This window comes from Zingiber officinale, chromosome 11B, assembly GCF_018446385.1.
Source record: "Zingiber officinale cultivar Zhangliang chromosome 11B, Zo_v1.1, whole genome shotgun sequence".
NCBI classification, from domain to species: Eukaryota; Viridiplantae; Streptophyta; class Magnoliopsida; order Zingiberales; family Zingiberaceae; genus Zingiber; species Zingiber officinale.
Window position 1 is genome coordinate 6,135,266 of NC_056007.1, and position 21,921 is coordinate 6,157,186.

The 21,921-nt window shown below is 36.5% G+C and overlaps 2 protein-coding genes and 1 non-coding gene across 3 annotated transcripts; 1 reads left to right on the plus strand and 2 right to left on the minus strand.

Annotated features, from left to right (window-relative positions):
* Positions 1 to 14,123: 14,123 nt before the first annotated feature.
* On the minus strand, positions 14,124 to 14,284 carry LOC122035453. Its single transcript, XR_006127018.1, has one exon. It is a non-coding gene; the product is annotated as a U1 spliceosomal RNA (small nuclear RNA).
* Positions 14,285 to 14,763: 479 nt separating this feature from the next.
* LOC122034400 (phosphoribosylaminoimidazole-succinocarboxamide synthase, chloroplastic-like) lies at positions 14,764 to 19,466 on the plus strand. Its single transcript, XM_042593638.1, has 13 exons — positions 14,764 to 14,914; positions 15,682 to 16,016; positions 16,109 to 16,210; positions 16,893 to 17,022; positions 17,144 to 17,236; positions 17,304 to 17,392; positions 17,872 to 17,952; positions 18,222 to 18,311; positions 18,425 to 18,514; positions 18,676 to 18,726; positions 18,792 to 18,838; positions 19,049 to 19,106; positions 19,173 to 19,466. The coding sequence occupies exons 2-13, from the start codon at positions 15,717 to 15,719 to the stop codon at positions 19,227 to 19,229; spliced, it is 1,188 nt and encodes a 395-aa protein (XP_042449572.1). The 5' UTR covers positions 14,764 to 14,914; positions 15,682 to 15,716; the 3' UTR covers positions 19,230 to 19,466.
* Positions 19,467 to 19,873: 407 nt separating this feature from the next.
* LOC122033735 lies at positions 19,874 to 20,901 on the minus strand. Its single transcript, XM_042592899.1, has 2 exons — positions 20,602 to 20,901; positions 19,874 to 20,296 (listed from the first exon to the last, which is right to left on the minus strand). Exons 1-2 carry the CDS (start codon positions 20,899 to 20,901, stop codon positions 19,874 to 19,876), a joined length of 723 nt encoding a protein of 240 aa, XP_042448833.1.
* Positions 20,902 to 21,921: the final 1,020 nt, after the last annotated feature.

The window sequence follows — 21,921 nt, forward strand, 5'->3', positions numbered from 1 at the left end:
TGAGTCATACAAGATAATAGACACGGAAATATTAGGTCCGATCTCGATATTCTTGTCACTTGGGTAGCAATGATGCATTGCTAGATGTCACTCATTGCTTATGTATCTAAAATGATTTTAGATATATTGTCAACGTTACAAAAGCCTATTGGGTCACACATAAAGAACATGTTGATTTGGAGAGGGATTATGGGATTAAGTTTAATCCGAATTATACACATTGAGTTAGACTCGAATGAATTCGGATTAGACTTATTGAGTAATAGGTTAGACACATTGGTTTATTGGGTTAATGATTAATTCAATATTCTAAATCCAATCCATTATGATTAATGAATATTAATAGAGATTAATATATCATTAATCAAAAGAAAAATCAAGAAACAAAAATATTTTTGTATTCATTGGATGAAATACAAAAGTCATTTGTATAAGTAACCTTTAGATGAAGTAACCTTTTTGGTAAAGTAACCTTTTGGTGAAGTAACCTATTTGGTAAAGTAACTCTTTTGTGAACTCACCTTATATAGATGAAGTGACCTTTTGGGTGATGTGTTCTTCTTGGTTTTTGCTTCTTCCTTCCTTCACTTTTGGTCGAAACTTCCACAAGAGGTTGTTAGCACAACCTTTGGTTGTTTCTTTCTCTATTTCGTGAGTTCGTGAGATGGACGGAGAACGTGTTCGTGTGGATACCGTAGAAGCGCGGACGTGTTGATCGCGCTGAGATCTACATCCTAAAGAAACGTTGCTATCGGGATTGCGAAGGGCACAACTTAGTATATGGTTTCCTTTGAATGAATCTTCTGGATAGGAACTTATTTTTCACTGCGCTTTTCAACGTATTTAGTGCTATAGTTCCTTACAGTTATTGTTGGGGTTACAAGGTTACAAACATAGTCTCACATTGAAAACACATGAGAAAGATCATGAATTTATAAGAAAAAGATATCTCCATTGGCATGAGACCTTTTGGGGAGAGCCCAAGAGCAAAACCATGAGGGTTTAGGCCCAAAGTGGACAATACCATACCATTGTGGAGATATCTAAATTCTTTTCGATCCTAACAATTGGTATCAGAGTAAGGTCGTTTTTCACCAGACTAACCGCCAGAAGAACCACGAGTTAGAGCTATGATCCAAGATTAAACTATGTGAGTGAAACCCTGACCAAAGTAAGGGGAAGCCCTAAGCAGGTCAAGAGTGACTCGATACTTGAGGGGAGGCCCTGAACAGGTCAAGAGTGATTCAATGCTCGAGGGAAGGCCGTAAGTAGGTCAAAAGTTACCCGATACTTGAGAGGACCTTGTGGTCCTTTGTTTGAGGGGGGATTATTGGGATTGCAAGGTTGCAAACATTCTCCCATTGAAACACACATAGGAAAGATCATAGGTTCATAAGAAAAAGATATCTCCATTGGCATGAGATCGTTTGGGGAGAGCCCAAGAATAAAACTATGAGGATTTAGGTTCAAAATAGATAATAATATCTAAATTTTTTTCGATCTTACCATTTACCTGTACAGTAGTTTTTTAAAAAAAAAATATTTAGTTAAGAGAGTGGTAAAATTGTTAAGAGTATTCCAGTTTTAATTGGAGGAATATTTTAGAAGTTTTTATTAATTCAGATTAAATAATCCGTGACTCATTTTGTCCATGGAAGTTTACAAGGTGTAATAAAGCCGTTTATTACCTCAAATTAATATGATTGCAAACTGTTAGTTTGTTTCAATTTAACTCTGAACAAATGATTTCTATTAAGAATAATTCAGTCTTTCAGATTAATTTCCTCTTTGATTTAAATAATTAGTTATAGATAAATATACCTTTATAAGTGCTAATGATTAATCCTAAGCCAGTTTCTTGATACTAATATTGGTTACTCAAATACTCTGAAAGTAAATTTATTTTCCCAGCTTAGAAGGTTGAATCAATCAACAAGAGTCAACATAGAAAGCAAGAGAAGAAAGAGTCTTAAAAGTTTGCCACAGTTCGACACACTAGAAGTCTCAATTGTATCTAGTTGAAGTCAATCACAGGCGGTGCAGTCACAAACCCTAGGAACGAAAGCACAGGTACCAAAAGGCTTACCCGGGATGTTGCAATTTATGATAAAACAACACTGCATCGTCGAACAATCGGTGATATTGCCGACGGCACAACATCTACACTTGTCGCATTGTTGGAACGGTGCTAGTATATGATGCTCAACTTCGAAATGTCGATGCTCTATAACATTCATTGGCTCATACTCAACGGCAGTAGCTAAGAAGACGAGTCATACACACACCGTGATCGATCATAGAAGAAATTTCAAGATTAGGACTTGATTATATTAGGAAGAAATATATATTAATTACCTTGGTTGAGTAAAGTGAGAAGGATGATTGCCAATAGTCCTAACATAAGCTTCCTCATTGCTTCTTATTTTTTAGGATCGATATTGTTAATAATGATAACTTAGAACCTATCTTTATAGATATAAATTATATTTCTAATTTTATAAACTATTAAGTATACATTGAATTTCTTACATAACATTTAAAAGGGATTTACTTTTATACTTATCAATTAAAAATAATTTTTTTAGTTAAGGAAAGGAGTTTTTTTTTCTAAAAAAAAACCTTATATTAACTTTTTAAAAAATATATAATCAAGGGAATTTGATATATCATTAATTTCTTACATTACAAACCTAATAATTATTTAATTTGTATGTATCATTCAATGTTTCCCATTTTTAATTTTTCTGATAATCATGTATAGAAAATTTAATTATAATTATAATAAGAGCATTTTAAAAGGATAAAAGTTACCAATTATTAATTAATTTAATAAAAAAATTCTAACCAGAAATTTATGGAAAGTTAAATGAATTTATTATTATAGTTATTTTACCTTCTTTTATTTATACTATTTTTATATGAACTTTCTTTAGTTTGGATTTCCTTGTATATAATTTCTAGTCTCTTGCTTTTTGGTCCCTATATACTTAAGATGCCTTTTTTTAAGTGAATTCATCAAAAAAAAAAATGAAAATCTAAAATGACTTAATTCTGTGCATAAATTATAATTTTTTACCTTATAAATATATTTAATGAGATTTTTTTCCAACTTTGATCCCTGAAAAAGAAAAAATAATTCATTAAATACATTTATAAGATAAAAAAATACTAAAAAAATTATAATTTAAGCATGAAATTGAGATATTTTAGATTTTTACTTTCTTTTTTTTTTAATGAATTCACTAAACAAACGGTATCAGAAGTGCGTGGGGATCAAGAAAAAAAACAGAAATTATAAACCAGTAGGAATTGAATTGGATTGGAAGTTAAAATCTTAAAGATGAATTTAGTATTATTGCTATTTCAATTTTTTAATTTATATTATATATATTTATTAATTACTTTAACTAAATATTACTTGGATAGTTTTAAAATTAAAATTTACTATTCTTTAGTATAATTTTATAGTTAAGTATTCTGATTATTTCTTAACTCTCAAATAACTAATTGTTATTTTATATTTTTTATAAAAATCTATAATATCTAAACATAAACATAAATACAGAAACTACTAATTATAGTTATTATTATTATATATAGAATTTTTTTAATAGAGTCATATTAAATAAGATAAAATAAACTGGTAAATTTATTATTATGTTTTTTAAAATATTATTATTTAGAATAATTCGTTACCTTTATTATTAATTTATATATATATATACTAGGTATATAAACATTATAATTACGTTGCCCCTCTAGCTCTCTCCAACCCTAAACGCGGCTTGGGAGGAATCAGAGTTTTCTATTTGAGGCGATTGTAATTGTTCTTTTTGGCTGCTTTAATTTCGGCTTCTTTCTCCACTTATGGATTCTGGAACCTCAACAAATCTAACCTTCGATGAGAATATTATGTGCCCGATCTGTTTGGAAACTCCACACAATGCAGTGCTACTTAATTGCAGTTCATACGATAAAGGATGCAGGCCATTCATGTGTAACACAGATAGTTCTCTCTCAAACTGTTTCGATCAGTACCAACGTGCAAAAGGTTTTTCTGCCGCCACAATGGTTCCTTCAACCGCATCGGAGGTATCATCATCGTCGTCGCAAAACTTTCAAGTAATTCCTTTGAATTTCGATGGCCTCACTTGCCCATTCTGTCGAGGAGATGTTACGGGATTTAGTGTGGTCGATAACGTCCGTGCATACCTCGACATGAAGAAAAGGAGCTGCCAAGAGATGGATTGTGGGTACGTCGGCAACTATGTTGAACTCCAACAGCATGCTAGACAAGAGCATCCGAATTCTCGACCATCTGAAGTTGATCCAGAAAGACAACGAGCATGGGAGATTTTTCAGCAGTCCGTGAGAGATTCAATTTTCCGTGAGAGATTTCTGGAGCCCTTGCAAATCACTCTAATTTACGAACCTCCAATTTTCATTAGACGGCTGGCTACACGAGAAATTTTTGAGCAAAGGAGCTTTAGGAGTCGCTTTATGAGACGGAGACTTCACTCTAACGCAATCTATGATAGAAATCAAAGATTAATCTAAGTTGGGTGGGTTGTTTATTGTTGTTTCTTCTCCTCCCTCAAGAGGATTCTATGATCTTTGTTTCAATGAGTCTAAACTATATATATATGCAACAATAAAAAATAGAATCTAATGGGTAGTTGATTTAAGAATGTTGGGTTGATAAGCTGCTTATTGTAAGTAATTGTTAGTTACTCTCAGAATTAGTCAACCTGAACTGAACATCTAGTGTCAATTAAAAAATAAAAAATAAAAATTGAATCTAAGGTGACATATTGCAACCGAGTGCAAACTTTAAGAATGCAATAATAAAACTCTAGGTTATGTTTGGTTGGGTGTAATGTAATCTAGCTTGTAATGTAATCAAATTTGTAATGTAATGTAATGTAATCTTGATTATATTATTACGTTTGATAATATAATGTATGTAATCTTTGATTACAAGGGTGATTATATTCTTTTGTTTGGTATCCATTATTTTTTATAAGGAATGTAATTCATATTATTATAAAATGACAAAAATATCCTGCGACTTCTACCCACGGCCGCTACATCTCTGTCGGAGCTTGCGTCCGATGATCGATGACGATCGGCCGGCGACGGACGGCGACCGGCGACGGCTAGCGGCCGGCGACGACCTGCGATCGGCGACCGACGGCGACCGGCGACTGGGGGCGGCGATCGGCGGTCAGCGGGTCGGCGGCCAACGGACGGTCGACTAACTAGGGGTATATTCGGCATTCAAATTTTGGTTAAACAGTGACCTCGTAATGTAATCGGATTACATAGTATTTATTTTGTAATCCAGATTACAAAACTTCACTACCTTTTGTAATCGAGATTACATTACATTACAGGTTTAAAGTTAAAACAAACAAAATAATCAGCCTTGTAATGTAATTCTGATTACATTACAAGACAGATTACACCCTACCAAACGTAGCCTATATGTTATTCTTCAAAAGCAAAATGAAATTCTCCCTACACTAATAGGAGATCAATAAACGTGACCAACATAAAACACAATAATCCTATCTTCCTATGCAATGGTCACTGTTCAAAGATAAAATCATCTATAATTTATCTCTCTACAAATGACTGTAGGACTAATCGTGTAAGACGCTCAGGATTAGCGTATAACCTTTTGCCACCAAGATAATTAATTAAAACACAATAACATCACCGTACAAAATCTATTCATCAATTTATAATACTGCTTTATATAAAAAATTATCGAATACATATCCAAATCAAAAGAAGTGATCTGCCTCAAAATGATTAACCAGAAATGATTTTTTCCAACCTGCATTACTGAATTTGTACGTAAAGATATAATAAGAAAAACATCAAATCTTAATGCAGGTATTACACTTGCTCAAGATGTAAAGAAAAAAAAAAATATGATGAATCAGCTAACATCGACCTTAAAAGGCTTTTACTTATGCGTCCAATTAATTATACAGAATTTTTCTTTCTCATGCGCCATCATAACTGACACATATATGAACAGCTCTTCATCTCACTGTGAGGTCAAGGCCGATGACGAGGAACGCTTGGCGTGTATGTTACCACGTTTTTACATCTATATGAAGAGGAAAGCCGGTGGGCTTCTCCAAGAGTTCTCAGTGAGCATTATAGCTCCTAAGCACCATTAATCAATCTACAATCTTGTGCCAAGTCTCCAATTGCCTTACCCTGTTCAAGGAATCTACTATCACCTGACATTGATGTAGGAGGAAATTGCTGCCATATTCTCCATCCGGGAATCATCAAATGCCTCAGATCGTCTCCATAAAAGTAATAGAAGATCAGAAAAGGGTAGATAGAGTGGAGAACAATTGTTTCAGTACCAGTGATGGCCACAACCAGTAAACAGTCCTAGTCATATCTAATTTAGATCATTTCCAGGTACAATAGACTTCAGAATAAATCAGAAAATTTAATCTTGGAATGCATATGCAAAGAAGATCTATTGAAATTGGCATACCCAAAGTTATCTATAGACAAGGAAAATATTACAAACTTAGAAATGGGTCATGGGAGATTTCATGCAGATGCACACTTGCTAGGATATGATTGTATATTGAGAATACCAAACTAATTATGATATACAAATATAAATGTGTATCTGATTATATAGGTGGATTTGGGGATGTATATTTAAATTCTAGTCATGGTTTAATCAAGTTGAATACTCACATATAAGGGTAACCATGACACTCTTTTTATCATCCCAAGTCATTGTTAATGTTTTCTTCATTTAAGAGGAATTTTTTGTTTGCTCGCCAAATTTAACCAATTGTTGGTGTCATTAGGGATGCTAGCAACTGTCAAGGACTTGCATACAAAGAAACATTGGGATGAATCACCATGCGAACATTCTTCACCATAGCCATGTTGAGTTAACCACCAAAATCTCCTTCCTTTAGTTGTAGTGCCACTATGACCAGTTCTCCTTTCAGGTCTCAACTCACTCTTTCAAGACCATGCAAATTACATCACTAGGATGCACAATTTGTTGACTTGGAGCATCAAATCAGCTTGTGTCCTGTTAAGGAACTTTATTTCAAGTATACATTTGAAGCTTGTGCCCACTATAACCACTTGAAGCATGGCTTTTTCATCTCATACCCTAACTGTTTGAGACCACACCTCAACATGTCAGCATTCTTAATAATTTAAAGTTGGCAATTTTCACCAGACTGGGGTCTGCATATAAGTCAAGCCAAGTTATTTTGCATCCTATCTAGTGATTATCAATGCTCCAAAGCATCAAGTACTCAAATCTTCTTATCATTGAGATTGATGTATATAAATATTGACACTGCTTGTAAGTTTGTGTACCTTGATTCAACTCCAACTCCTCCTTAGAACTTATAGCAATCAAATGGCTTCATCCATTGTCTCTAGTTCTGTTAATGTTGCTCTCAGAATGATTACAGAACTTTAAATCACTCTACTTTTGAAGATGAAGCCATTACTTTCGAAGATAAACTTTAAATCACTCTACTTTTTAAGTTCCGTACTTCTGGGCTGCAAATGAGCCACTCGGTGGGTGGACCAAGCTTGGACTAATAAAATTTAGACTGATCGCGTAGCGGAATTGGAATCGCAAACAACTCCTACCATGATTCCAAAGGTAAATAGATTACGACAAGAAGTGGAAAGCTAGGCAGAGTTGTTATTAGAGATGGAACAAGCTACGGAGAGAGCTCAGCAAATGATAAATGACCAAAAGGAGGAGAAAAAGAAACTTGAAATCCTGTTGTAGAATAGTGAGGCCCAACTCTAAGCAGAAACAACCATGAGGGCCAGAGCAATATCCAATCTGGCACAAAAGACTGCTCTACTAGAGGAGATGAAGGTTTTTCTTGCTTCAGAGTCAGCGGATCAAGCTAAGGAGCTATCAACCAAGGTTCTGCTAATACTAGAGCAACAAAGAAACTTGGATACACAAGAGAGCAAAATAAATTCTCTGCGAGTTGAACTAGAGTCTGCCAGGTCCACTGATGGCTTCTCAATCAGAATTAGCAGCCTACAAAGCTGGAGAGGATGAATGGTTTAAAGGGAGGTGAAAAGCCTACCTTCTATCTCACGAGTTTGACTTGAAATTTAGTTAGTGCACCATAAAGATGCTTTCCTATGGAGTCAACGGAGCAATCACGCAACTTCGGGAGATGGGATACTTATCGACTGAGCCATCGAAACGATTCTTAGATTGCCAACGAATTTTAGATAACCTCTTAGCTGATCTCTTCACCAAACTTGATTGATTATATAATGTAACAATATTTGTGTCCTGAGCCCTTGAGGGGATAGGAAATTATAAACATGTATTTGCAATCGCTGTGTTACCTCAGGTTTTTGCTTACTCTTATGCTTTCTGTCGCTTTCTTTTGTTTACTTTCTGTGGTTGATTGAGCAGTCGGGTTTGTAAGATGAGTTCTGAGTGAGCGATGCTTTATAAGAAATGCCAAGTGACTTGAAGGTCAGGAACTTAGACGCATGAGCAATTACATTTATAACTCGGTCAGGCAGCACTAAAGTCTGAGACTTGGATGCATTGTTGAAAATTGGACCAACAAACAAGTAAATAAATTACTTGTCTTACACTAACAATAACAACACTACAACACCCTTTTTGTGGATCACTCACAATTCTAAGACAAAGAAGAAAAACAAAAAACTTTGACTCACAAATTGATACTTGATTGATGAATGAAACTAAATACAAGGTAGAGTATTTATAGTACTCTTCATACAATCTGGACCGTTCAATTAAATTAAATCCTAGCCATTGAAATTCTAATTCTTATCCATGAAATGAGAAAAAACACTCTTGACTACACATTTAATTTTATCTTTTACCAAGTCGTCATCTTTATCTATTAGAAAAATAAATAATTAAATAGCAAATCTTATCTATAACTCTTATCTTTTATTGGATAAGTTTTATCCTTTATTTGGGTTGGAGTTGATATTTAACACTCCCCCTCAACACCAACCCTTTGTACTATGCCGAGTTGATCACGAAACCTTTTGAATTGACCCATCTGGATGATGCTTTATTTTGTAAACCCATTTGCACGAAATGGGTTTCACATCTCTTGGTTTTGGTATGAGATCCCAAGTCTGATTTTGTTGCAGTGCATCAATCTCTTGTTTCATGGCTGTCATCCACTCAGAACTTTGTGATGCTTTTTCAAACGTCTCAGGCTCTACTGCTTCTTCAACTATGGCTGCATTTGCATATTTTGGATTTGGCCTTCGTGTTCTTGTTGACCTTCGGAGTTGAGATTGTGGAGTTAATTCTTCCACTTCATTAGGCCTTTCTTCTTCATTTGGATGTTGATATATGCCGGTTTGCCAAGGACTCTGAGCCACTCTTTGCTCTGCATCATTATCATTTGGACATCCTGATTCATCTGAACCTGATTGAAGTTGAACTATATGCTCCCTCATCTTTTGTTGTACTTTATCTTCAAGGTCTTTAGATTCTGGCAAGACCTCCTTCTCTGTGGTCCACCAAGAAGATGCTTCATCAAACACTACATTTCGTGAAGTGTAACATCTTTCGCTTGTTGGATCGCAGCATTTCCACCCCTTTCTCTGGCTATCGTATCCCATAAAGATGCATCTAATAGCTTTCTTGTCAAACTTGCTTCGTAAGTGATCAGGAACAAATACATAACATACACATCCAAATACTCGAAAGTAGCTAACTGTAGGTTTTTTGTTCCATAACTTCTCAAAGGGTGAAATAAATTCTAACCTTGGTTGAGGAAGTTTATTGATGATAAAAGCTGCAGTCCTCATTGCTTCAGCCCAAAAACGTCCAGGTACATTCTTCTCATGCAGCATACTTCGACAAATTTCTGCAAGATGTCGGTTCTTGTACCCGCTGATCTTGCTAGAGATCTTGCCGATGCCGGAAAGGAGCATCTGCGCGGCAGTCTCCATCTCAGATCGTAGCGAGTCCTTGTGCTTCATGGATTCGTCTCTGAGTCGAATCGCATCGGCGAGCTCCGCTGCGGTGCGTTCGGCGGATCGCGATGCCTCGTCCCTTTCGCGGAGGGCCTCGTCGCGCCTCCTGACATCCTCGTCCCTTTCGCGGAGCGCATCATCGCACTGACGGATTGCGTCATGAGCCATGGACTTGAGGCGGCTGAAGGTGCCCTCGGCGGCCTTCCTGGCGCTACGTTCCTTCTCGAGCTCGGCGAGGAGGTCGCGGATGCGCTGCTCCGAGGCCGAGGAAGAACTGGCGGAGGAAGAAGGGAGGACAATAGGGAGGGGATCATCGTCGCCCTCGACGTCGCTGAGGACCGCGGATTTGTCATCTTCGTAGGCCATCAAAGCTTCAACATCCCAATCATCTTCGCTATTCTCTTTAGAATTGGAAGTAGCCGTGTTGTTTTGAACGAACCTTTTCTTGGACCAACAATCTTTTGCCATGTGGCCCACCTTCCCACAATTGTAGCACTCGCCAAAATTTTTTTTACAATCACCATAATTCTTCGAGGCTCCCCCTGGACGAGAGCCTCCACTCCCATGATAGCTTTTTCCTTTGTCGCCATCCTTTTTAGATCCACCAGTGTGCCGTTTGAAGTTGCCTTTATTTTTGTTGGTGTAGAGCGCTTCTTCTTCATCTTTTAGTGAGAGTCCTCCCATTTGCTTAGCCATAGCTTCTTGACCTGCAAGTAAATTTTCAAATTCAAGAAGCGATGGTTGTGTTGGCCATCCTTGTATAGCAACAATAAATCCTCGATATTCTGGCTTCAAACCATGAATAATTATTCTTTTTATCCTTGCTTCCCCAATAGGAGCTGATGGATCTAGCTCTAAAATTTCACGACATATCAACTTCACCTTGTGGAAGTATTGAGCAATCGTCTTGTCACATTGTGCTATTGACAATAGCTCGTTCTCCCGAAGTTGCAATCTTGTATCATTCTTCTTTGAAAAAAGTGTAGCAAAGATATCCCACGCTTTGGTGTTTTGGCATCTCAGATGTGCTCCAACATTTCTTCTTCAATTGTGATCTTTAAGGCAAACATTGCTTTACCTGCCTTAATCTTCCATTTTCGCAAAATGTCATTGGCGTCTTCTGCCGGCTGCGTAGCTTCACTACCACCAACAACCTCCCAAAGATCTTGACCTTGTAGGTAAGACTCCATGCATGTTGCCCACGTGTTGTAGTTTTTGTTGTTGAGCTTCTTGATACCTCCTACTACTTGAAGGTCCCCCATCACGTCGAAAAGCTTTGATTATACCAAACAAGTTTGATTAAAAAACTTGTAAAGCATAAAACTCCTCAGAATCTAAGATAGCTCTACCAAGAATAATCCCTGATTAATTTGGCTCTGATACCAATTGTTGAAAATTGGACCAACAAACAAGTAAATAAATTACTTGTCTTACACTAACAATAACAACACTACAACACCCTTTTTGTGGATCACTCACAATTCTAAGACAAAGAAGAAAAACAAAAAACTTTGACTCACAAATTGATACTTGATTAATGAATGAAACTAAATACAAGGTAGAGTATTTATAGTACTCTTCATACAATCTGGACCGTTCAATTAAATTAAATCCTAGCCATTGAAATTCTAATTCTTATCCATGAAATGAGAAAAAACACTCTTGACTACACATTTAATTTTATCTTTTACCAAGTCGTCATCTTTATCTATTAGAAAAATAAATAATTAAATAGCAAATCTTATCTATAACTCTTATCTTTTATTGGATAAGTTTTATCCTTTATTTGGGTTGGAGTTGATATTTAACATGCATGGGCAAACACACTTATAACTTGGTCGAACGACACAAGAGTCTGAGACTTGGACGCGTGGGCAAGCATGCCTATAACTTGACTAAACGACACTAGAGTCGGGGACTTAGGCGTGAGAGCATTCTCACTTATAACTCAGCCGAATAACACGAGAGTTTAGAATATAGGCGCGAGAGCATGCTCGCTTATAACTCAGCCAAATGGCACGATAGTCTAAGACATAGGCGCAAGAGCATGATAGCTTATAACTCGGCCGAGCGGCGTGAAAGTCTAGAAATATAGGCACGAGAGAATGTTCGCTTATAACTTGGTTGAGCGACACGAGAGTTTGGGACATATGCGCGAGAGCATGCTCGCTTATAACTTGGTTGAACGACACAAGAGTCTGGGACATAAGCATGAGAACATACTCGCTTATAACTCGATCGAGAGGTACGAGAATATGGAAATATAGGCGTGAGAGCATGCTCACTTATATAACTTGGCTGAACAACACAAAAGTCTGGGACTTAAGCGCGAGAGCATTCTCATTTATAACTCGGTCGAGCGGCACAAGAGTCTGAAAATATAAGCACGAAAGCATGCTTTCTTATAACGGTAAATATTGCGAGTTAGGGAGACCACGAGGTCGTAGAGCCTTCTGCGACACTTATGGAGGGGCACCGTGGGGTCGTAGAGCCCTCCGCAACCTTGCAGCACCATCGCAGTTGTTGTGCCGGTCCTGCACCGGAATGGTAAATACCGAACCTTGGCCCCTATAATATTAGATAAGTTGTATAAAGCCATGTATGCTACAGGAAAGTTTAACAAGACTACTATACCCCTTTGTATTTTATGGATAAAAATGTTGGGTAGGGAAAAAAAGTGTATACAAAATTAATCTAGCGAAAATGAGAATGCTAATATGAATGTGCAGAGTTACCAATAAATAAGAGGAAAAAAAAACTACTATCTTAGAGCAATTAGGTTCACTCTAGTAGATTATATAATCTGAGATTATATAGATATCTTCAAGGGTGATGAATAATTTTTACAGTTCAACAAGTTGAAAGAATTAGAGTTGACAGTATCAGAGCTAAGGGGATTAACTATAGAAAATCCAGTTAATGTAATAAAATGGAGATTTAATCGATACCGCTAGCGATATAACCTTGCATATGAAGTTCAATAGAGGGATAAGATCCATGTAGCCAATTCCAAATAGTTGGATTTTAGGACTAACACAGTTTTATAATGATGTCTAAAACAAATTACTTGGATCACTTATACAGAATAAAGTAGCAATGCAAAGCATGATAACACTGTTTTGCTATATGACATGTATCAAGCTTGTTTAGTATGATAAATGAGCTACTAGTGTACTGCACAAGGATCAGAAACAATGCTCTAAATGGGTGGTGTGGTACCTGAGACAGGTCAATTAAAACTCAAGGGATAACTATCAAAGCAATAATTGATTGATTCTGATAATGTCACAATACAGAAGGGGCTACTGACTCTGAAGATCAAATAATTACAGGTTTAAGAACCTTTAAATATTAAATTGCTTCAGCTCTCCAAACTGAGACAAACTGAAAAAGATAGATGAATTTCAAACCTGATTAAATGTATGTATCTCAATATTTGAGTTGGCATATTTCTCCACAATCTTCACATACATCAAATGTATGAACACAGTTAGACATAACATGGCCATGTGAAGTTAGATAGATCTGAAATCAGGCCAATTATTCATACCTTGTTCTCCGTTCATCGACGGTAACGGACGTTCTCTGATTTTGTATCCGTTAGTATTTACAAAATAGACAAGATGCTCACTCGCCAAAAATCTGCGCCTGCTATGTGAATCTTGAAAGATTTGCTTTTGTGTGTGTATAAAGATTTGAAGTATAAAAATGTCTGCATTTGGTTATGACAATAACATCTAAAACACTGAATATAAGAATATTTCTCCTCTAAGTATGAATCTTGAAATACATTCTTACTAGTTAAGTGCTCATTTATAAAGCTGAATAGCAAAAAGATTCAGTTAAGGCGAAAACAGAATGATGATACTTATGTGAATGACAATGAGATGATGATATAGGATCTTAATTGATATTGGAACACAAGGAATTTCTTGTGAAACCGTGTGAGGAACTCTTTAATCTTGAAGAATGTTGATAACTGTTAGGCAATCAGAGTAGACACAACCTTGTCTACTCTTTATCCCCATAGGTGATGCCATATTCACGAAATTGGCTTCTTTAAATCCTTCGTTAAATTAAAATAAAAAACTTTAATTTTATTGGCAGGGGCCGCGCAAGCGCGTACCCCCTCTAACACAAATTATGACGTCCACTCTCCCACTTGGGGAGATGGTAAACCAACGCCCCTCCGAAGTGCAATGGAGGCCGTTGATTTAGGCCACGAGCCTCATTGATCGCCCGTCGACCTCGTCCAGGTAAGTATGATACAACGTTGCACACAGCGCCTATCTTATACCGTCTGTCTGAGTTCTCTATATTCCACTATGAGATGTGGGACTAAAAAATTAGATAGGATGTGTGAGGAAGCAGGTTAAACTTATTATTATTATTATTATTATTATTATTATTATTATTTTAAATAATTTTTAGAAATTCGATAATGTTGAAATTTTAATCAAAACTAAAGGTTTTTTAATGGTAATTACCATTAAAATATTGTATAGTTTTTCCTCTAAAATAAATTGTTTCGAAATTTTAATTTTTTATATTTAATATTGGAGCATGCAATTTTCATTTGCTTTATTTAATAAAAGAGGACCATTTAAATTATCCACTGGGTGGATCCGACGGACCAAATTCTGGCGGGTTGAACCTTCACTCGTGTCTGATCCTGTACCGTCCGATTCATGCTGGGCCCCATTTCCACTTTTAAAGCCCACTACCGTCCCCGCACACGCCGCTTGCCCTCACGATCACTGTCCCCCAATATCGCCGCCGCCCCGCCGCCCCGCCGCCTTACCGCCTTACCGCCGGTGGCACAACTCGGTCTTCCTCCCGTTCGCCTCTCCGGCGGACCAGTTTTCCTGTTTATCTTGATCTTTCGATCACGCAGGTCAGTCCTCCCCTTCCTCCCGCAAGCCCCTCTCTCCTCCACACTATCGTTTCCGTAATCCGGCTGCTACAACTTCGGTCCTCTTCTCTCCGACGACGTCGTTCTTCTTTTCAACTCGGTTCTAGGACTAGGTGATAAAATGTTTTTTTTTGTTTTGTATTTAATTTCTGTTTTTGGAGCATGTGTACATATTATTGGTTTTAGCCAACAGTTTGCGATTGTTTTTTTTTTAGCAAGAGCTTTCTTGATTTAGGTTCTTGGAGATCTGAATACAAAATCCTTATGTCGCTTAGACTCTTTACATGGAAAAATGCAGAATTTAGGGCAGCCATTTTAAGCCTTGAGCTAAGTTTATCCTCGCTCCGTTCTGTTTTGTTCCATTTTTTGGTTTTTTTCTTCTATATAGTTGGCTATCCATTTGTTCAGGTATCCATAACCACCCGACCCAACATTTGATGGGTTCGGATACCCAACAAGTACAATTTAGATAAATGGGTGGATTCAGGTTGTGGTTAGTAATAATTAATGGGCATTCAGATAATCAGTTGAAATAATTATTCTTTTGTAGTTTTCATTTTCTGCACACATAGATATGGAAAGATATTTGAAAGAGCTATGCATGTTTGTTTTGTTTTCTTATAATTATATGTGTTTATGCCATATCTGAAAATTCCTGGATCTCTACTGTTGTCTATGGAGGTTTGGTGTTTGATTATGTCTTTTTTTGTTTTTTTGAAATTTGGGTAACATTGTGTATTCCTTTTAAGATTTTGGGAAAATCATTCGCTGTTATTGGGCACCCATGGCGGCTCTCACCGGCTCTCCATCCACACTACAAATCCTTCCAAAAAAGACCTTACTTGTTCCCTCAACTCGTTCTCGATGTCTATTCATGACCTCTCTCCTTCGTCCATCATCTATCTCTGCACTCACTTCCATGCAAAAGAAATCTTCTTCTAAGGTTGTTGCCTTGCTACTTTCGGAGAACGATAGTCACCGTGGTGATGTTCTTCATGCTGCTAGTTCTATGCTCTCAAATTGCCTCTCTGAAACCCACCTTGATCAAACTGTGCGTGGACTTCTCTCCAAATCTAGAGGCAAGGTATGAGTGTGACATTTGGTATATTTCTGATTTATTTTTTCCCTTTAAAATGGCCTAGCCTTACTAGTGATTGTGGTTGTTTAATTTTGCAGGTGAGGGATGTTTACGATGCAGGAGACCATCTTGTACTGGTTACCACTGATCGACAGAGTGCATTTGATCGTGTTCTTGCATCCATACCCTTTAAAGGCCAGGTATTCCTATTTTCTACAACAGTTTTGATTTACTAGATGTAATTAGTGTTCCTTTTTTGTTGTTTTATTATTGTCGGGCTCTTGGTTATCTGGTATATGATTACTTAATTTAGCTGTAAATTTGTAAGAATTATTTATTATTTTTAAGATGGAGCAAGGTAGGCACTTTCTATGATTTATAAGATGGTCTTTTGGTAATCTAGCTAAGCCCATTGTTAACTATGTTCAAAATTTTCTTCTCAAACTTGTTTGTTAACATCTTTTAGTTTCTTACAAATTTAGCTGAAGACAAGTTTATTCACAAAGAACGTCATATATGTGTGTGTGTATATAGATAGATTGGTATGCATATACATAAGAATCTTATATATGTGTACACTTAAGCATTTTATTTATTGTGTACTTTACATAAATGAGTTAAATAAGTAAAACTTTAAACAAATACTAAATAGGTTCCTAAGTTTTTTTTCTCTCATAATAGAGCTTTCCCTTGATTACGTTTATGGAAGAAATAAGTAAATAGAGATTAACTAAATTTAGGTATCAAGAAAGATATTTGTACTTTTTCATAAACAGCAATTTTGTCAAAAAAAAAAAAAAGGTTATTGAATTTAGCAATTATCCTTAGCACTGAGCCTAGTAATTATCCATACAACATAATCCCACACATCTTGATATTCAGGTTCTTAACGAGACAAGTCTATGGTGGTTTAATAAAACTCAACATATTACTCCGAATGCTTTGGTTTCTGCTCCAGACAGAAATGTGACAATTGCAAAGAAGTGCTCTGTGTTCCCAGTTGAATTTGTTGGTAATATGTTTGCCTTCTAATCTATTCAACTTCCTCTATTGCTTAAGTTTTTTTGTAAGCTTTTCATGTATTTTTCACATTGTATGTGATTTCTGTCTAATGTTCTGGTGTATCCTTGCAGTAAGACGTTATATAACTGGTAGCACTGATACATCCCTGTGGACAGTTTATGCTGAAGGGATTAGAAATTATTGTGGAAATTCACTTCCTGAAGGTAATTATTTTTCCTTCTATTTATGATTTATATCTATTCAAGTAAAGTTTCTGCTCCTTTATTTCAGGATTGGTAAAGAATGAGAAGTTATCTGCAAATATACTTACTCCAACAACTAAATCTGCAGACCATGATGTTCCTGTGTCACCTGATGAGGTTTAGCCTAATGATTTTTGTTTTTAGTAACAATAACTACTTTTCTTTCAAGTGAATGAAAGATTCTATGAACCACCATGAAATGATTTGATTGACCCAAACAAAATCTAAGTAATTTTGTTTTAGGATTTTTATTAGCAATCCCTACATAGTAACTCACTGGAAATGTTTTCTAATTTGTACTTAATTTTCTCATCTTTTGTAATTATTAGATGATTTTCTTGAGTCAATTATACTTGACATTAGTCACCATAATAAGTTTTGTACTTGAAGGAAAAAAATATTACTGTTATAAAAGAACTAAATTGTGTTGCACTAGTGTTTCAGTCTTTGAGGAAAATTGTTGGAATGATGCTTCACAAAAGTGCAATGGATTTTAAGTTGGTTATGCAGATTCCTTTGTTGGACATCGAATATGTTGCTTGAGTGAAATATAACTGATGTTTCTCCTGTGCTTATGAGTTTATTGCTATTTTCAGATTCTTCAATTGGGCTTGATGACAAAAGATGAATTAGATGAAGTAAGCAACAAAGCATTGGCCTTATTTTCTTATGGACAGGTGGGCATCTTCCTCGTCATCCATTTTTGTTATTCTATTTGAAGCCATACTCGATTTGAACCTCAATGTGAACTTTTTCCTTGTCTCCATGTAGTTCTAAGTGAAAAGAACTGCTGCTTATTCATCCTACTTCTATTCATTTTGTTGAAGTTTTAGAATATTTTATGATTAAAATTTACTATACTAATCTTCTATTAGTGTGTAAGATTTTTGTTGCCTTATTGTTCATGCAACTACCAAAAGTACTAATTTCATCTTCATTACTGCAGCAAGTAGCATTGGAGAATGGCCTCATACTAGTTGACACAAAGTATGAATTTGGAAAAGCAGCTGATGGGACAATAATGTTAGTTGATGAGGTTGGTTCCCCGTGGTTTTTTTTTCTTTTGGTGATGCATTTCCGTTCTAGAAGTACCACTTTATTTGGAATCATTTTTGTTTGACAATATTGAGGTTACATCAAATCATTCAGGTGCACACCCCTGACTCTAGCAGATACTGGATTGCTAATTCTTACCAGGAGCGATTTAATTCTGGCATCGAACCTGAAAATGTTGATAAGGTATAGGACTTTTTGTTTTATGTAAATGCATTTCTTTAATGTGTCTTTATGTAATCCACAATTAATTTCAAAAGACATTTTACTCATCAGTTTTTCTTTGTTCTTACCTCTCGGAAAAATTTGCAATCTGCTAATTCCCAAGTAATTTTACATGTTTTTAGGAGTTCTTAAGGTTGTGGTTCAAGGAACATTGCAACCCGTACGAAGATGAGGTATATGTAATTTACTTTGAACTGTTCTTTCTTCAACTTTGTTGCCTCATCACTTCAAACTGTAGGTTCTCCCTGAGGCCCCCAAGGACCTTGTTTGCGAACTTGCGTGGCGGTAAATCTTTATTGTAACTTAAATTTTTATACCATCACTTTTTTTTTCTTTTCAAAGTAAAGCATTGAGTGGATGAAACCATATTCACATAATAAGATATAGGAACACTTTATCACAACTCTAATGCATGCATGTCGCTATTTAGGAACTTTATCACATCTGTCTCTATTTATGAACTTTCTCTGATTCTTGTTTTTCTTGATTTTTCAGGTACATCTTCCTCTTTGAAACAATCACAAATTCCAAATTTCAATTGCCTGTTTCAGAGGTAGCTTACTACAAACTTTACTTTACTCCTGTTGGTTCGGGGCATATTAATTTTCTTCTGTCGCAGGAACCGATACATGACAGGATAACCAGGAATGTTTCTAACGCGCTCTCATCTTTTTGACCGTCGATTGTTCTCCATCCGTCTAGTTCATGGAGCTGCCAGTTGAAGGAAGAGAAAGGGCAGTATTCTCTTGCACTATTCTTTGCCATAATCATGTTTGATAAACTTATAGCAAAATAAGTTAAACCCCATTGATCAAAAATACATGCCATGGGATGATTTTTAGATTAATGTCTTTATTTTTCATGAATAAATGAACTTTGATCCATATATGATCCTTATTCTGCCTTGATCTTATATCATTGCAATGTTAGCCTTTGTGATTTAGTTCATGTTTTCGTTTCAGAGGAACAAGGAATGTAACATTATATGGTAGTTTCTCGCGTTTCAGTTTCAGTTCCAGTTCTTTTGTTTCGATCATCTAAACTCTTTAACCTTATCATTCTCAATGAATCCAACTAAGATCAAACCCAATGGGTTCGATTGTGATTCGCGATACACTGTCTGAAACATTTGCTAACCTGAGTTCTGTGGGTTCTGTATCAAGATTGAAGACGTTGAAGATAAAGAGTTTCCATGCCAGTAAACTATATAACATGTAACAGAAAACTAAGACATTATCAGAGATCTTTAATGAACTTGTTCAGCAGTGTAGCCAGCAGTGCATCCCTCTTCTTGACTTGGCTCTCCTCCATCTTCCTCCTCTACTCCTCCATGCCTGTTCCAACATCAGCCTTTCTCTCCAGCTTCTCCATCGACTGCTGCTGCTCTAGCTCCAATACCCGCCACTCCTGCACCAGGTTCATCATCTCGCACCACTGGAGCTCCATCTTCTGCTGCTGCTGCAAGAATTCCTGCAGCAGTTCCTGGATGCTAGCAACGCCTCTGCTGTCAGCTGCTTTCTTCTTGCTCTTCGGAATATGCCGCTGCTGCTCGTCTTCGGAACCTGATTCTTCAGAAGATTGGATACTGCTGAGCCTCTTTGGCTTCTTCCTCCGGGAAGAACCTGATTCTGATTCAAGGAGGCGGCGCTTCATATCCTTTCTGTGCTCCATGAACACTACACTCAGCTCATCAAAGAAAGGCCATTGCCTGCCTGCTGCACCAGGATCAGCTGTCTCCTTACCCTGACGGATCAAATACATATGTTAACAAGAACACACACCAGAATCATCCAAATGTACTATTTTGACCAGATTCAGGGCCAATTTTGCTGATGAAGCTAATCTCCTGATGAGATTCTCAGGCCCCATCTTGTTGGTGGTGACAAAGACATGTTAGACTTGGAATGAGATGATCGGGCAAAAAAACTTACAGAGGAAAGAAGATGCAAATCGATCTACGAACTCTTGGCTGATTGAAGCAAGAAATTTGGGGATGGGGAGAATGGAAGAGAGGTAGGACCTTGTAACGATTGATGAGGCTCTTCCACTTGCTCTTGCATTGGTCCGGCGTCCAATGGTAGCTGCCGTCTCTCATCCTGGCCACCGCTGCCTCCCAGTGTCCTGGCCGCCAAGGGGTCACGCTCTAGGACGGCCTTGATCGTGATGAGGTCCCTTGTCTCCTGTTGTCCCCACTGTAGAAACCGCTCCTCCTTCATCCTCCATGGCAGCGACGCCCCTCCACCTCCATCCTCCCTTGGCACAAGGCTCATCTGGACCGGGATTCCAATTAGCATCGCCATCCATTCGTCGAGGGACTCCTCGTCCCTGCTTCCGCCACTAAACATCATCGCCTTCAATTGAAACCCTAATTTGCTCATCGAAAAAGGAAGCTTCTGTCAGGAACCAGACCTAGAGTTGTGACTTGTGCTAAAAGAACAATTAGTAGGGGTGTAATCGAGGCGAGCTAAGTCGAACTCTTGAATGTTTAAGTTTAGTTCATTTATAATCGAACAGAGCTCGAGTTTTATTTAACGAATATATTCATGACTCATGAGCTTATTTGAGTTTTTATCGAGCCTAAACGAGCTTAATAAATATAAATTATAAATTTAAATATTCATTAAAAATTAATTATATATTTAGAGAAAATTATAATAATTTTATTAAAATTTATAATTTTATTCTAATAAATAAATTTAATATATAAGTAGAGTGTAAAATCTATAAATTTAATATCAAAATAATTATTTTTTTTATTTAAAAGTTGATTCGTGAGTTTACTAATAAACATGTTCATGAGTTAATGAGCCAAGTATTATAAAACTTAAATTTTATTTGTTTATCTTAACAAGTTTCATTAAATCAGCTCAAACGAGCTTTTATCGAAGAGGTTCATTTTTTTTTTAAAAAAAAACCCCACATTTAACACATTTTCTAAAAGCTCCGTAGGTTTCATTAACATAAGAACAACCTTGCAATTAAAATTTTAGGAGCAATTTTAAAAGGGAAAAAAAATCAAAAGGGTCTACTTATTTCCATCGTTGTTAAAAGGGCGTTTGATCCACCGTTGGATATTTTTGTGTTTTTTTTATTATTTTTTCTTCATAAATCCAATCGGACTGATATATCAGTTAGTTACAATTCATATCTAGTCCGTTAAATCTTTATATCTCAAATCTATTTGAGGTTTTGAAGTTCTTAGTCAGCAGTCACTCGACTATCAAAACTAAACTTACATTTTAGGCCTCTCTTTTGAGTGCCTAGAGCCCATGACTCCTGTTTTTGCTTTTGAAGTTCGATTCCTTTTGTAGTTGTCCTCGTTGCTTCAATGTTCCATATCCCACGTCCTTCGGATGTCGCAGACCATC

What these genes read in the sequence shown, in the direction of transcription:
- LOC122034400 (XM_042593638.1), top strand. Translation starts at nt 15,717, where the DNA reads ATGGCGGCTCTCACCGGCTCTCCATCCACACTACAAATCCTTCCAAAA. An exon ending in CCATACCCTTTAAAGGCCAG is followed by an intron (nt 16,211 to 16,892) that starts GTATTCCTATTT and finishes CTTGATATTCAG; the next exon opens with GTTCTTAACGAGACAAGTCT. An exon ending in GTTCCCAGTTGAATTTGTTG is followed by an intron (nt 17,023 to 17,143) that starts GTAATATGTTTG and finishes GTATCCTTGCAG; the next exon opens with TAAGACGTTATATAACTGGT.
- LOC122033735 (XM_042592899.1), bottom strand. Translation starts at nt 20,901, where the DNA reads ATGATGTTTAGTGGCGGAAGCAGGGACGAGGAGTCCCTCGACGAATGG. An exon ending in CCGGACCAATGCAAGAGCAA is followed by an intron (nt 20,297 to 20,601) that starts GTGGAAGAGCCT and finishes TTGATCCGTCAG; the next exon opens with GGTAAGGAGACAGCTGATCC.